Source organism: Anopheles gambiae, chromosome 2 (assembly GCF_943734735.2).
Source record: "Anopheles gambiae chromosome 2, idAnoGambNW_F1_1, whole genome shotgun sequence".
Classification (NCBI taxonomy): Eukaryota; Metazoa; Arthropoda; class Insecta; order Diptera; family Culicidae; genus Anopheles; species Anopheles gambiae.
This window is the reverse complement of record NC_064601.1, coordinates 85,959,342-85,976,116: the sequence shown is the minus strand read 5'-3', so window position 1 is coordinate 85,976,116 and position 16,775 is coordinate 85,959,342. Positions and strand designations below refer to the sequence as shown.

The window sequence follows — 16,775 nt, the reverse complement described above, 5'->3', positions numbered from 1 at the left end:
AAGCGCGTTGACAGCTCTTTGTTTACATCGGGGTAGAAGCGGAAACCAAAACAACATCATCTGCGGAAAGAATATCGTCCGCAATTTGTGCGTTGGTCGTGAACGGTGGAATAATGGCGGATGAAAACGAAAACTCGTGCGATAAGTTCGACGACGTGAAGCCGGATAAAATGTTTACGCTGAAGAAGTGGAATGCGGTCGCGATGTGGAGCTGGGACGTGGAGTGCGATACGTGCGCTATCTGCCGTGTGCAGGTCATGGGTGAGTGAAGTTAGTGCCTTTTTACTATGGTTTTACGTTTTAATTCGTTTGCCAATGCGCTTTTTGATGGACTTGTTGCACAATAGTTGTGCTTTCTTACGAAGAAGTCCAGTGCAAATCATACAAATTGAGCGTATCGAGCGAATCATCGTTTCTACGAACCAAAGTGAACTAAGTTTTATGTTTTGTCATTTCCGGCCGCTAAGGATAGACAAAGCACCGATTAAAGAAGAATAATTTAGAAGAAAACAAGGATATGCGTGCATGATGCAAAGCTTACAGGGTTTTCCAGGGGTTCTCATAGTTGTGGAACACTTTCTTGACTCTTATGTTAAATGAACTTCATATGTTAGAAATTGGACTCTATGGCAACCCTTTCGGATAGGCTCCTTGGAAATTCCTATTAGATTTGTCCAACAAGGGTACTATAAAGTTTAATTTTCGTTACATTTAGTTTATTTCACGCAAAAAAGAGTCAATCAAGTGTCCCACAGCTATGAGAATTCCTGGGCCATAGCTACCCAATATAAGATACCGCTTCCTGTCCGATCTAGGAGAGTTCAAGAGGTGTTGCGATTTTATACCGTCGACTGTCGGCTATTCTTCCGTTGCGCCCCTAACATGAATGGTATTTATGGCATCAAGTGTCCTCATTCTTCGCCTTTGAATTATTGCTTAATTCCATGGTAGAAATGCCAGACACAAGCTGTCGGTTAAGTAGAGATTGCTCTCAGAAACCGGACACTGGACACTGGACACTTGGCTTACAAACTTGGCTTACTGGACACTGGATCCTCGGACAAAAAAAGTCGGTTAAGTAGAGATTGCTCTCAGAAACTGGACACTAGAATGAAGGAGAAGGGAACCCCGTTTTATTTAGAAGTTCCTTTCACTGTATTGATCCACTTAATTTATGCTTATTGCGTGTCTTAATGAAACCCAATTCTAATTATTTTCTATTTTAATAATTTATTTTACTTTTCCTCTTTGATCAGCTCGGTTACAAAAATATAGCGTGTATTGATTTTATTATACATATTTTAGCATAATTAAAAAAAGAAGATGCTACAAAACAATCTTTCTACAGAAAGGGATTAATAATCCTGTCTCTAAAGGCCTGTATGTCATTAATGGCGACAGCCCAAACGATCCTTAAAGATAGTCTTGATTGATCGGGCATCGGGCGCTATTCTTTTCTGCCCCTGTTTGGGCCTTAATCTCGGCTAATCTCATAGAAACAAACTAAACAAAACCATGCTCATGGGCTGCTGCCGGCTTCGTGTGGACGATGTGACTGTATAAATATCATTAAAACCGTACAGACCACAATGCAACTCTTCCACGGATGTTTTGCATCGCCGTTATCGCTACTGATCCAATTGTCATGCTGTCATGCTGTATAATTATGTATCCTGTTGCCGCCGCACTTACTGCTGCTGGTGCTGCTGCTGCAATGTTTCGAAGAGGGGAGACCGTGGTGTGGGTTTATAATTTCATTTAATTAATCAATAATTGTTGCCTCGTATATATTATATACACATTCGCTTCTGCGAAAGGTCCAGTACGGTTCCGATTGCCGAGATATGAAGCACTCTCCTCTTTGCTAACATTTATAAGACCATAGATGTTTGTGTGCGTTGGATGATTCTTCTTTGCTACTGCCGAACACAGAAGTAAATGAAATATTCTTCAAAACCGAAACTGGCGCACCGCTTCACGGCTACATAAACAACAATAACGACGAAAAAATAACCCTGTCTTTCGCTACACTGTGTGTTCACTGTGTTCGCAGTGAAAGGTTTAGCATCCCTTTTTTAAAACAATCACAGCTCTCCATCTACTCTCTCTCTCTCTCTCTCTCTGTGTAGACTAATATTTTGCCATTTGTTTGCTGCTTTTCACGCGTGAAACCCTCGTCAACTAATCTTATCGATCGATACTATAAAATAACCTTGAGACATGCATTACATGAGGTACTGCTACAACTATACCTACTGCTTCCGCCACTACATCCTGGTCGGTTTGGCCGAGTCAACGCGTTCGTTTCCGACGCGACCACGCGACCCCCAACCCTACTAAACTACGGAAGGTTCGCGCATCCCCATCCATCTGTTGCACCTTGTGAGACAATGCCATCACACGGTTTTAGCAGGGTTGCGGGTTGTGTCTAGCTCTACTACACGCACTCCTAGCATCTATAAGCTTATCCAATTTCATTGGAATAGATCGCATTTGTTAATATAAGCTACGTTGCCTGATCGAATTGCCTACATCGCCTTTTTTGGTTTTGGTTAATTTTGAAACCTCACAGTGTACACCGTGAGGCAAAAAGTGAGAAAGAGAGACACCAAATCCAATAGACATTGTCCAGGTGGATGCGGATGCGGATGTGGATGCTTCCTAAAAACCTACGCAAACAAAATCGAGTAAATCCTCTGAGCCACTGACGGCGAAAACAGAATCTATTGGATCATATCACATTCTAGTACTTGTATGCTTTGCCTCATTCCCCTCCGCCATATGTGTGTGGGCCTGTGTGGACTTTTGTGTTTGTGTATGCACCATCCGCAATGCGTGGCGCGCGACGCTCGAGAGCGCATCTCTGTCAAATTAGTGCCCAAGCGCTTCGAACGCTTTTACATGTTGAACGACAGCGGCTTGATGTTGGCCACCGAGCTCATGCGCCGCACGCGACCCATCATCTTGCGCTCAATGTCCTCGAGCGATTTGCCCTGCGTCTCCGGCACGTACACGATCACAAACAGCAGACCGACGATACAGATCGAGCCGAACATCCAGAACGCACCGTGATTACCGATGGAAGCTGTTGGGGGGTTAAAAAACATCACATTAACAATATGTTTATTTCCTTCGAGTAGGGAAAAAAAACAAAACAACACTCCTCCCACTTACCGGTAATGTCAGCGAACGTCTTCGTCACCACGAACGTGCAGCTCCAGTTGAATGCCGTCGCAACGGACGCGGCCGAACCGCGAATCTTGCCCGGCAAAATCTCACCCATCATCAGCCACGGAATGGGGCCGAACCCGAGCGAGAAGCCTACGACGAACACAACGAACGCGGCCAGCGGCAACCAACCGATCTCGGACACATCGTCACCGTTGTTCTTCATGTAGAAGAACGTGCCGAGCGTCATGAGCGTAATGATCATGGCCACGTCCGAGATGTACAGCAGTATCTTGCGGCCGAGCCGATCGATCAGCACGGTCGCGATGAAGGTGGCGATAAAGTTCACCACACCGACGATGATCGTGCACAGCTTCTCGTCGATCGTCGAGCCGGCGCTCTGGAAGATCTGCACCGTGTAGAAGATGACCGCATTGATACCGGACAGCTGCTGGAAGAACATCAGCCCGAGCGAAATGAGCAGCGGCTTCAGGTTGGCCTTGTTGAGCAGATCCAGCATGGCGCTGCTAGAGGCGTGCCGTTCCGCGTCCTGGTGCGATTTCGAGATGCCCTTCAGCTCCGGCTCCACATCCGCCTTGCGACCGCGCAGCCACTGGAGCGCTTTGCGTGCACGATCCTCCCGGTTGCGCGACACGTACCAGCGGGGCGTCTCGGGAATGAGGAACATCAGCAACAGGAACGGTATCGGGAGCGCTGCACCGAGGAATGCCAGCCCCGACCAGTCCAGATATTTGCCCGCGACGAAGCACAGCAGGATGCCGATGTTACCGAAGGCGGTCGGAAGCAGGCCGAGCGTACCGCGCACCTCCGGCTGTACCGTTTCGCCGAGATAGACCGGAAGCGAGAGGGAAGCGATACCGACACACAAACCGGACAGTGCACGACCTGCGCAAGAGCGTGATGGGTTAAAAAGATAAAAAAGGAGTTTAGTGAAAACAAATTTTAAGAAATGGCGAATCGTTCTACTTACCAACCAGAACCATTGCGACATGCGTGGCGCAACCGATCAGGAGCCAGGAAATGATGAACGGTGTTGCCGTCGCCAGGATGGTGTTCTTGCGCCCGAGATACTCAATCATTGGCCCGCCGAGAATGCCACCGGCCAAACCGGCGAGCGGCATAATACCACCGACCCACGAGCCCTGTGTGGAAAGAGGGGAAATCGAAACGAAAGGCGGAATTAGTTAGCGCATGCCGGACGGAATCCGCTAACCTTGAACTGACAGCAGATGACGTGAATGCATTATGGTGGCAAATTTCAACCCCATCCCGAACACGCTGCCCGAAAATGTCTTCCTATTTTGCTCTGGACCGGTTCGATATCGTTTGTTATCGTCCGTGTACGAGGATAGCAAAGGAAAATGCGTGAAGTAGCTGTGGAAGCAGCAAGGAAACCGCACCGATGTACAAAAATATCCCACCTCCCACTTGTTTTGGTTCGCTTGGCGTCTGCTTCCACTCTTCCTTGAAGTGGTTGTTTTTTTTTTTTTTGCTTTACTATTCCTTCGCTTACAAAACGGGCGCGCGTGTCCCTCGCTAACTTTCTGCTAACTTTAAACAAACGGGCTTTAAGTTGCTTGCACGCGTTTGCAATAATAATTGCCGGCTCGGTGTCGCGGCCGGCACCAAGTCAAGGCATAATAATCAACAGATTATTTGCTGATTGTTTGCCTTTTCCGCCACCGAGGCTGGCTCGAGCTAATGAGCACACTATAGCGCCACCTTACGCGTGCAGGACACTTTTCACCACCCCGTTGTTGACCATTTTTTTGCTTCTATCTCACTATCTGGTATACAAAGGCTAGCCTCGAGCACATTATCGCACAACCATTGCACCACGCGGCAAACTGATGTCGGAACAGAGATTAGCGCGGAGTTTGGAATTTGATCAACATCTACACCCCGTCGTGTACTTGGCAAAGGACACCCAGTAAAGCCCACGAGGCCCTCATACTTACCGATTGGTCCGTAACCTCGAACGATGTAATGTTGCGATCCTTCATCGATACCAGGGCGGGTGAGGTGTAGGCGGACGAAAATCCCACGACCATGGAGCCGAGCGACACCGACAGGGCGGCCAGTACCTTTAAAATGGAATAAAAGCGCACGTTAACATTGCAGCAAACACACCGTGGAGCGTGATGGACGATGATCCTGGAAAAATGATCAATTTGAACGATCTGCTGGTTGGCATGGCGACTATGTTTATGCTAATTTCTTAAGTTTTCCCTAGATGATAAAGGATCAATTGCGTGTAAGTGATGGTGATGCGTTGGTTTAGTAAGAAGTGTAATAAGTAGATTGGTTTTGAAACCTGTGAGAAGGTGCACTTTGCGACCGGCTCCTCGATGGGCACCGAGAACGACACATGGGTGTCGGCGCGCATCAAAATCTTCACCATTTTGCTGCCGTTCGAAACGCGTCACCACCGCGTGTACTACGCAAACACCAACTACTACTGCGTGGTCCTTCTCGCGGGGGTATTTTTCGTCCACGACGGGCAGGACACTTTTCGGTGGACACCCTATTACTGGACGACGGTCGGAGGAATAACGGATAAAGGAGAAAAACTAAACAATAAAGAAAACAGAAAACACGACCCAACGATGGTGGGACCAAACACTGGGAAGCTGAGCTGCTGCTGCTGCTGCTGCTGCTCGCTGACGTCCGTGTGCGCGCGCGGAACAGCTCTGGCACGGCACTGGCCAGTTCGTTCCATGTGGCTGCGGAGCATGATTCCGCGGCTGTATGTATGTGTGCATGTGTTTTTGAACGATAAGTACAAGCAATCTTTTGCAATCGCGAACATCCTGCTACAAAACTGTTGCTACATGGTACACTGTTTGTGTGTGAAAGAGTGTTGGTGTGCTGTATGGTCGCGTAACGGCCACTTCCTCACTCCCTTACTCGATCTGGGGAGTTCAAGCTCTCTCGTTGATAGTGCGCGCTGGACTCACACTCCCCTCTCTCTCTCTCTCTTGGCGCTCCAGACTCCAGACAGGGAAGCCGTCCAGTCCAAAACTCGCCCTTCCCCCGCCTGACCAGATGCTTTTCCCAATTGATGGAGGGATGTTGCTGGTTAAATCCACCCACCCATTCCGGGGTTGGACTTATCCGGCAGCCCACAAACACACGCACACAGAAGTAGGCAAATCAATGGTCCTCCACGTTATCAACGTCATTGCCCCTTCCAATGTGTTCGAGGGCGAAAGTGCCGTTGTTGTGCTGGCCGCGGAGCGCGACTCCATTCGTTTTGGCCCCGATTTGAGCCGAGTCGGTGCCGCTTCTAGCTGGTTTCTTCTTCGATCTGTGGAACTGTGCGATGTCTCCATCTTGTTTTTTTTCTCCTACGAGCAGGCTCATGCTCGGGGAACAATATGCGGAAAATTAGCCCAACTGATGATTGTGTCGCATATTGGGAGCAAACTGAACTGAATGGTCACTCTTTATCTAATTTCAATTTAAGTGTGTACTAAATGTCCTTTTTGTCTCATTATTGCGTGTAAAGTCCCTAGCAAAAAAGACGATAAACTCCTTCGGAATAAAAAGGATTTGTAAATGCAGCAAGCAAAACCAACCGGTAGACAAACACACACCATTCCGACCGTTGCCATCGGCAGCCTGTCGTCTCCCGGTGCTGAGACGAGCGCTGCCGCCACTGCCGTCGTCCGGTCGGACACTGTCGGAATTTTCCTGTCGATTGTAGCCAAATTTTCCATCACCAGCTTGCCACACAGTACTTGCGTTTCCAACATTGGAAAAGACACGGACACACGCACACACTCGCGCACACGATAGACAACGCACTAGCGGGTGGGGTGGACACACATATGCAACACCGGAAGAGCAAGGATGTTCCGGATTAAAAACCAATCCGATCCGTTTGTAAAGCTACACCGCGAGAGAACTGGTTCAGGTTGCTTTATGCTGCTCGATAAGCATTCTTCTATCCGAATATCGGCCTCCCCTCTCAAGACACAAGCCTAAAGGTTCCGTCTGTCACACAATCCACAATCTCCTCACAGCTGTAACGAACGGGCGAGACTGAGACTGTTCGGTCTCTCGACCAAACCCCGGATACAGGACATGAGCAACACACAAGGATCATCATCGCACGAACACTGCTACAAAGACTGCACGCATTGGATGGCAACGCGCGACGTCCCTACCCACCAACCCAGTTGTTTCCCCCCACTCGGCCCCATAGTACGATATCATCGTTATCGTAATCCATCCATGCTGCTCAAGTCACCACCACGACAGCGCGCAAGTGGAAGTTTGCTGACCGTGTGCGTCCATCTGGCGCTTGCTCTAATTCCCGTGCTCGGCGAAAGGATGAGGAAGGCTTTCCACGCCGTTTGACGATTTCAAAAATCACAAATATGTATGGTTGTCATTGACATTGAAACCGGGGAACCACTAGAGAGCACAGCTGACGAGAACCGGGAATTGGGGCCGGCGGAGACGGATGTGATGTGGCTTCTCCGAATGTCCCGGCACTCGGGGACGATGAGCTCTCCCGGTTTTTTTTTTGGCTAATAACATGAGTGAAGAGTGCGTTTTTTTTTTTTCCTTGTTAATTGTGCACACTCCGGAAATATATTTCGAAACATGGTGACATAGCCAGTGCCTTCATACGCATTCAAGAAGCACAGAGAGAGATAGAGTGTCATCACAATAGGGACGGTTTCAAGTGCATGTTGTTTAAATCGGGCTTCAAGTTCACGCTTGTTTGACTATTTCCGGCCAGTAACGCAGTTATTAATAGAGAGATAGAAAAAAAAACCGCCCGAAGATGGTTCAGACAAATGTCCGAAACTCCATATTTGGGCCAGCGTCTAATCAAAAGCGGGCGCACAACGCGCATTATCAATGAACAAGAGGTCAATCTTGACACCGTTTCTCATGTGTGTGACCCAAATCACTGTAAACCAGAGGCCTCCGGTGTTAGCGTAATTACTTGACACGGGTGTCTCTGACAGTTCTGGATTTGCGTCACCGAACGGAGCTGTTCGCATGTAAAGCCTCTCAACAAGTCTGTTAAAGTTGAGGGAATCATTTCAGTATTCTTTTGTTGTAATACTAAATAAAAACATTCTTGTTGGCCGGTGGCACGTGAAAACTATTTAGCTTTTCTCGCCGTCTTCCGTCCATAACGGCACTATCAGCAGTAGCAGCGGTCTATGAAAACAACTCACAATCAAAACAAACCATTTGCGAAAGGTTGGCTGCGTGGCCTGCTAAACCGTTCGGTAAACATTGGCTCTTAGCCGGCGCTGACTGATCGCTTTGCGAGCGATCGATTGATAAAGGGCAAAACGTGATCGTGGGGTAATGCGATTTGATTACGCTTTGTTCCGTCACCGGCCGCCCGAGGGCGCACTGGGGTTTGGTTTTTATTTAACACGCGTAATGCCATCGTTTCGTCCCATAGCCCGTGCACTTTTTACGCTGTTTATTGAACAAAGTTTAGTCTACAGTGCCAATAATCCTTGCAAAACATACACACACAAATACAGATACACACACACACACGGACGTCAGATGTTCAGCTTCCAACACAGAGGAAAAGGATCTTATCTCTCACCAGAAAACGATCACCTTGACCAGCTCGTTCAGTTCACTAGCAAGTAGTCCTGTCCTCCGCGCACACACCCGCACAAGCAGAGCTTGGTGGCACGGGGAAGAAAACGACGGATTTTCTACGCTATCGGGCGCTTCACCATCGACTAAACCATGGCCCCGATCGGTAGCAGCTTTTTATACGAGCGCTTCGATTCCAGCCGATGATTGTTGGAGCAGCAGCAGCGGCAGCAGCAGCAACAGTTCGTCTCCGAACGACTGGGAGGTTTTCCAGGAAAGGGGAAACTCTCCAGAAATGTGGCCAGAGCTTCTATGTATGTGTAACCGCTGCATGCACCGGCCCTTTGCTGCGTAGATCCGCACCATTTCGCAAAACCCATAACAATAAATAAAGACTAGTAAAGCAAGCCCCAAACACTCCCGCGTCTGGGCACTACGATCAGCTCGTCGCAGGTGCCGGTACACTCTCATCAGTCTCTGCACAATTGCTGCAAGTGAACAATCGTGGCACACGCGGGTGGCGCTCCCAACTGTTATCGGCGTGCGGTGGAAAGATAGAGCGTGTCGAGGAAAATGTACGTTGCACCTTCAAACCACGCTGTTCAAGGATACAGGGAAAGGTGTTCCTTTTGTTTTAGACGTGCGCTCCAGTTACTTTGAACTGGTAGAAACTGACCAACTGTGTGTGTGGGAGTGCGTTTGTTCCAAAGACAGAGATAGGGAGAGCGAGAGATTCGAGCGATGAGCCGATTTAAAATGGGAATCGATCGATCGAAATGGCATTCGCGCGGCTGCAGTCGTCACGTGTCTGCCGTTAGGCATGTGAGTTAGCCGCCTCATCCATCGCTCCATTGAGTTGAGCTGCATTGCGTTATCGATAAGTCATTAGAATTGAAACACAACTAATAATACTAAACCATTACCATCGAGGAGATTGCTATAGCCGGCGAAAGGGATGAGGGTTGGGGGGTCTACCCGATGCGCAATGCACCTGCGATGATGCACACCTTTCGGTGTTGCTCCAGTGTGTGGCCGGCTATGAATAGTTTTGATTAATTAGCTGTCCGAAGCTGCTCGATGGGAAAATGGGTATGACTTCTTATGGGTATGGAACTGCACATCGTATTGCTCTAGGTGATAATGAATATTGAGCACATGTGTACATCGTTTCTCCATGTACGCTTCAATGAAATACGATGCCGATGGCCTTGAACCGTGTTTTAGGGCCGGGGCCAAAAATAGTCCGGTAGGAATGGCTTTCAGAAGCTAAATCATTCAAAATTCTTCTTGAAATGCATTACTTTGGAATGAAATGGAATTGGCACAACTGACACCATTCATCGGACCCTGGACCAGCGTCAGAAACCCCCGCCAAGCCGTACGGCCAGATGACGAGGGCATACCGATAGTAGAAACCGCAATTATCCCGATCGCGCTACGCGTACGTTAGCAAAAGGCACGGACAATAACAACAAGCACGATGGGCTTCTATACTCCATGATGCTTCTACTTCGCACGACACGAATGCTCCTGCGAGAAAAAAAACCCTCACCAGCTGATGATAAGATCACGTAGGCAACAGCTGCTTCAGCTCCAGCTAGTCTTGCAATGTGCCGGCCATCAACAACTGACCGATCGGGATTTGCTGGACCGATCTTTGGCTGGTGGAGCATCTTTCTTTCATTACTAGACCGTCGTTTAAGGTCGCTGCTCGCGGCGCAAGAGCCGAACCGAGGGTTGGCGGCCTGAACGCGAAGAAGTGTCAATCTATCTACCCTGGTCATTATCAGTGACGCAAATATTTCTGGGGTAGTATGCTAGCGAACGTACGTGAAACTTCTCAAGGCACGTTGGCAAGCGCGCCGGGAGCTGCTCGACCTGTACATTGAACTGCCCCGTGGTCTCGCGCGGCAAGGTAAAAGGTTAAACCGTTTGGAGGTGCACATTGATTTATTGGATGGAGTCTTTGGATCGTCCTTCTATATTTAAATGGTTGCTTTTCCTTACATTTGCAGTTCTTTTTAAGTATAAAATAACCTCCAATTGTGTGTCAGACATCTACCCATAATAATTCCACTTGGCTAGAACTAGCAAACCTTGCTGGCTCATCATCGTCACTACTGATCGCTGCACCCTTATCGGTATAAACAAACAATTCAGCTAGAAAGCACAATTAGCATTCCGGCTAGGTTTAGTTTGGTGGCGCATCGCCTACGTGAAGTGTGTCTCAGTGTACACGCGCGCTTACACTGATACGATTATGACGTTTTCAACCAATGATACGCATCTTGAATGATTAATGATGAAAATGATGTTTACCGATTCCCAGTCGCCATGCCCCAGAGTGCATCCGAGATGACATATCACAGCAGCGGGGGAAATCACCTACCTGTGTCCAGATGTAGATCGGATTTGTCGTTGGCCGGTACACCTCTAGCTTCGGTTTGCCCTCCTCGGTGATCTGTCGCACGAACGGGACGGCGGTGCGCATATTCTCCTCCTTCGTGCCCATTTCCATCTCCAGAAAGCGAATGCTTTTCCGCGAGTCGGTACTCATCGACTTGGACTGCTGGAAATGTTTGCGTGAGCTGATGTAGTCCTCCTCGTCGCTCGAATCTAGATCCTAAGGACCGAATCGTAAAACGCATATTACATTATCCGGACGCTCATTGCCAGTATGCCTGTCTTCCTGTGTCGTACCTTCAGGTCAATGATGACCGGCTTGGTAATGTCCGCATCGATCCTTAGCAGGCTGGTGGAGGGTTCAAAATCTTCGTCGCTGCTCGACGGCGACGGTTCCTTGTCGAACTTGAACGAAATGTGTCGCGCATCGAGGCTCTTGTGTTTGCGCTCCTGGAACTCCTTCCGCTGGCCCTCGAAATCGTCCGACGATGAGGACGCCTTCAACAGCTGCTCGAGCACCTTCGCGCTCTTCACGTCGAGCGATACATGCTTCTTGCCCTGGAACTGCCGTCTGTTGTCGGTCGCTAGCAGGTGCCGTAATTCCTGAGAGACATGAAACCCAATGTTAAATATAGCGATTTCTGTCGTTCTTGTTACTGCTACTACTTACCTTGATTAGCTGTGACTTGTGCTCGGATGTGCTGTGGCTTTTGTGCTTCTGGAAGTGTTCCCGCTGCTTGCGGAAGCTGTTCTCGTCCTCATCGAACCGGTCGTCCTCCTGGTCGAACGATACGCGCGAGCTCTTGAGCGAGGACTTGGATTTGGCTTTCTCGACCGGCTCCAGGAACGGGTTCGTATCGTCCGTCTCGAGTATCGGGCTGAAGGTGCGCTGCGGCTGATGATGCTGGAGGGTCCGCGGTGGCACGCTCGCCAAATCCTCCGCGTTCGTGTCGAGCACGATCGTGTCCAGGCTGGTTGCGGTCGTCGAGGTGGAAAGCGATCCTTCAGCCGTGTTAACGCGCTGATAACCGTACTGCAGTGGATCACGAATTTCATCCTGCGTGATAGAGATGGATATTGTTACAATTTTGATCACTCAACAGTAAAACTAATCGCGAGGAACTATTAGAATGCAATTTTCTTTACCACCGTTCATCGAATAATCTGAAACGAAACTGAGAGCCTAGCGCTCGGTTTTGTGTGAACTGAATTTTGTTGAATCATCGACCGACATCATCAAACAAGAGATCTGAGCTTGTTTGCTCACCTGATACACAATTTGTTGACACTGATAGTGCAGCTCTATTGTGTTTCCATTGAACAGCCATTTCGTTCCGTTTGATTTGAACTCAATTTCATCCCCATCCGGTGCTTGAAACATTTCAGTGGAAACGTTTCAATTTCAATCGTAGTATTTCAACCGATCCCTAGAGGGCGCTAGCTTTCTTATGTACATCTATGATGAACATCTCGGCGCACAAAATGAACACGCAAACACGCGGTAAAGCACGATACAATTATTTTCAACTAGAGCCAATTCAGCATGAAAAATCTTAACTAGACAAAACTGGTTGTATCACGACATTGTGTCTAGTGCAATTAAATTTGTGTATATCATTTTGTACATATGCTCGCATTCGCGCGACACTCGTCTACGACGACAGTGGCGCACAACCGGCGCACGTTGCGCCGGTAAGCTAATGCAAATAACCGGCAATTGTTGCACATTTACAGTTTCAGTGCACCTCGGCAACGGTGAGAAAGATGCTTAACCACAACTCTTTCCCGCAAGTGCATGTTAGCCGGACGTTGGTTTTGTTCTTGTTTTGAAATTGTATCCCTCAGGGCGATGAGAGTTTTTATTGCCCTAGTATAAATTTACAACATTTCTCCTTTCATCTTTCTCTCTCGGCATTTCTCTCTCTATATATTTCATCTCTTCTTCGCAGTGCTATTTTTATATGCTCTCGGGCTCTCTTAGCCCTTCTCTTGCACTTCGGCACTTCGGTAGATCGATGGAACAATCCAGATCCTTTTACCTTTCAGCTTCGAGTACCTACGCGCAGGGTGCACAAAACCCGCGAGAACCGGCGGGAATATTCCAGAACCGGGCCAACCTTCCGGTTCATGGTGCCACCAGAGCTATAACCAGTGTGCAACGATTTATTCACATTTTTCATTTCTTTTTTTATAGATAAGAAAACGTTCGGGCTACCTTTTTGTCCCGTGCTGAGCTAGGGCAAAATTGTATTGACATGCAAAAACAGAAAAGAAATGGCATTGGCTCCGGACACACCGACCACAGCACACGGTAATCTACGTCATTTTGTCAGTATTTCAGTCAGTGTTTGTGCCCGTGCCGTGACGCAGGCACAATTTGTCGCGGTAACGAGTACAGTTACACTCTATGAAGGTAGTGTTGGTGCTGCATGGGAAGCACTTCCCTGTATCAAGGTGTAGTGCTGGTAAATCCGTAAAAAACGGACTGATTTGGTTGAGAAGATATATTCGGCCAAATATAAATAGCTCCATGTGCGCGCCGCCGGCGGGCAAACAAACCCGTTGGACAAATATAAGAGCTGCGAAAAGAGGCTAGCAAAAGGGAGGATAATATCGTTACGATCGCATCTGATCACGCGAGCCATCCTCAATGTGCTGTGGTGCTGTGCTTTATGAGACTGTGAAAGATTTTTGATTTGTAAAAAAAAAATCTGAAAGCAGATCTATTGCTGTTTCTCGCCTTGATAGCAGTAAGATTGCGCACAAAAAGTGTACTTTGCTTTTTCGTTTTTAGATCTTTTTGTCTTTCGTACGATTGCTGTTTATTTACAATCAACAAAATTCAACACAAGTTGTCCGTCCTCTCCTCTCCGCAAGCTCCTCCTGTACCCTTTAATTGCGCAAGCGCAGGCTGTGCTCGCGAAGCAAAGGTGCGCAGGTTGTGTGTACTAATTTGCGTCAGCAATTAGCATCCTCGAAAGACACGAGACACGATCGTCGCTGATAGGCAAATCGTGCGTTGTGCGATATATTCGCTTACACAGAGCCCGTTTTTTAACGTCGCACTATAAATTGGTTGAGTGGTTTGGTGTGATAAAGGCTGTAGAAAAACAAACAAAAGATCCACATTCACAACAATCTACTTGAATGGTAGAAACCAAAGATCAGCTGGTCTTAGCCCACTTGGACCACTTGGAAGGAAAATGGCGCACCGAAGCGTTGATCCGCTACAAACTGTATCAAATGTAACGAATGCTGCTGCACTTGTTATGCATTTTATCAGAGAATTGCCACGGCAAACACAATAGGAAATAGTGGGGGGAAAACAGCCACATGATCGGTGTCATTCCTCAAGCCCGTGTGGTTGTAGTCAATTAACATCGATGCACCTGGTCAGCAAAACACACATATTAAACACACGAGTGCACCCCGAGACACTTAGAAGCACGCAGCGCGTGACACAAAGGTGGTCCGGATGGTTTGGAAAACAATTTGAAAAATGGTACACACTTTAAATGCGACCACCCAATCGCACGTGTGTATGTGTGTGACAAGGTAAAACATAAAAAGGGCAACCGGTGGGGATACTTCCGTGAGCTGCTATAGCGAGGGTACAAGTAACGCGTGCAATGTCGGCCGGCACGAATGTTCCGGTGTAGAAGCTAATGTAACGTATCACTTACTGGCCAACGGAATAACGAGCTGCATTGTTAGAGAAGAACCCCCCCTCGGTCCCCATTTTGATTGATCTTAGAAGCAAAGGAATCTGAAGCAGGAAATCGATAATCGCTGCCATTGGGTCTCTTTGTGTGCAAAAATGACACACTTGAATAGTGTTTTCCCCCTGCCCAACGCAACTAATCCGCCAATTAGTGTGCCGTTGCAAAATAGTATTCAAAATGTTGTCTACTCCATCTTGTAATTCGCATTCGTCATTTCGCTCAAAACACGCCCATCCCCAGTATCGCCATAGTGAAATGATCCTCTCCGCCCATCCATACGGTCGCACCCTTTCAGGGTAGGAGGAGGTGCAGATATAACCTTTGGCTTGACATTGACCACCACCTCCACTACCACCGCCACTCCCACAGCGTATCTGTCACCCGGTCTAAATTCGTGCAATACTCACTCGCTGCCTTCTTCCGCAAAATCAGAAGCAAAGAAAAAAAGTGGGCGAAGAAAAAAACACGCCTGCTCCTCCCCAACGCCGCCAACCAGACAAATGCCAGGTTGACAAAAAATGTCAAAATTTGCGATCACACACAGAAACGCCCCGAGGTTTGTTTTTCCTCGTTCCTAACGCCCACGATCGATCGGTGTTTTGGCTGTTACATTTCGCCTGTGACATAAACACTTTCGCGCAAACACCCGGGCACACACACACGTACACACATGGGACACTCATGCAAGACCATCTAACCACGGGATCTTTGCACCGATCACCCGAAAATGATCTTCGCATGTGGAGGGAAAATGGTGTTGGAATGCGCGCCAACAAGGAAATGGGGCGCTCGGTGACAATGGTCGAAACTAGCGCGCACTCGGGCAGCGTCCGACACGCCGTTGACCTGTGTACGCCGGTCCCATCCCCACCCCCGTGTTCGCTCGTGAAGGACCTTGAAAGGATCCACTGAACCGGTACTGAGGCAGACGTTTGACGGCTCTGTTGGCTCGCTGCCCGACCGATCGTCGATGAACCGGGGCTTTGTTGCTCTAGTTTGTTTCGATTGGTTTCGCGAAAATTGTGGCAAAAATTCGATCACCCCGCCAGCAACCACCACTGCACCACTTACTCCTCCTTCGCTGGTCATCGTGCGCTTGATTTTGTCGACGATGCGCCCCATCGGGCCAGATCCGCTGCCTCCGCCGCCACCGCCTCCGCTACCACCGCCGCCGGTACTCATTTTCGGACTGGTGTATAGTCAGCTGCGCTGCGTTATTCACGACGTTCAACTGCACAACACTGCACCTGTGCACACTCACACGCGCGCTTTACAAATCCTCCGGCTCTGCACCGTCAAATCACTCGGCAACAACAAACTATGTGGTGAACACTTTCACTCGTGCGATCACTTTGCAAAAATGCACGATGGCTTGAATTGTTGGCCACACCAACTCTGTTGCCGCTTGCCACTGCTTGTTTGCTAATTCAAAATTCCACCTCGGAACCCACTGCTGGGGGGAGGCAAGATATGAACACTGGATACACCGTCAACGCCTTATTTTCGTTCCCTTTGGCGGTTTTTGCCGTATGTCAAGGTTCACACAGGATGCACACTGAACTCGGTGAACTCGAGAGGGGATTTTTTGTTTGAAGAAACACTTTAAAAAAACCTCGCACACACACAAAAACTGTTCTGTGCTGTTTCGGTTCGCTTCACGATTACACAGTCTGTGTACAGCTGATGCGATACACGTTTTGGTGAACGAAAAAAAAACTCCGCAAACAAAAAAATATTTAAAAGAAAAACGACTGCGTTCACCTTTTCGCGGTGGCTGCCGCACTTTACATTGGAAACACAAAACCCGCGAGTTTCGCGCACGATCTGTAGACGATAAGGTTTGAAAAGCTGCGCAATGCTTCGACGAGCTTATATATC

The 16,775-nt window shown here is 48.3% G+C and overlaps 2 protein-coding genes across 4 annotated transcripts in view; one reads left to right on the top strand and one right to left on the bottom strand.

Annotated features, from left to right (window-relative positions):
• Positions 1-13: 13 nt before the first annotated feature.
• LOC1276246 (RING-box protein 2) overlaps positions 14-16,775 on the top strand; it is a 35,087-nt gene continuing 18,325 nt past the window's right edge. The window contains exon 1 of the mRNA XM_315566.5: positions 14-261. Within this exon, the coding sequence (XP_315566.3) occupies positions 114-261 (148 nt within the window). The 5' untranslated portion in view covers positions 14-113. The remainder of the gene's footprint in view (positions 262-16,775) is intronic.
• On the bottom strand, positions 1,742-16,734 carry LOC1276247 (facilitated trehalose transporter Tret1). Of its 3 annotated transcripts, XM_061646381.1 has the most exons (8): positions 15,969-16,734; positions 11,846-12,232; positions 11,473-11,778; positions 11,162-11,395; positions 5,148-5,273; positions 4,160-4,331; positions 3,175-4,074; positions 1,742-3,085 (listed from the first exon to the last, which is right to left on the bottom strand). In XM_061646381.1, the coding sequence occupies exons 1-8, from the start codon at positions 16,077-16,079 to the stop codon at positions 2,898-2,900; spliced, it is 2,424 nt and encodes an 807-aa protein (XP_061502365.1). In that variant the 5' UTR covers positions 16,080-16,734; the 3' UTR covers positions 1,742-2,897. The 3 variants fall into 3 exon arrangements, with proteins under 3 accessions (XP_061502365.1, XP_001688679.1, XP_001688680.1); XM_001688627.2 differs by lacking the exons at positions 11,162-11,395; positions 11,473-11,778; positions 11,846-12,232; positions 15,969-16,734 and adding exons at positions 5,504-5,759; positions 8,777-9,029; XM_001688628.2 differs by lacking the exons at positions 11,162-11,395; positions 11,473-11,778; positions 11,846-12,232; positions 15,969-16,734 and adding exons at positions 5,504-5,719; positions 8,777-9,027.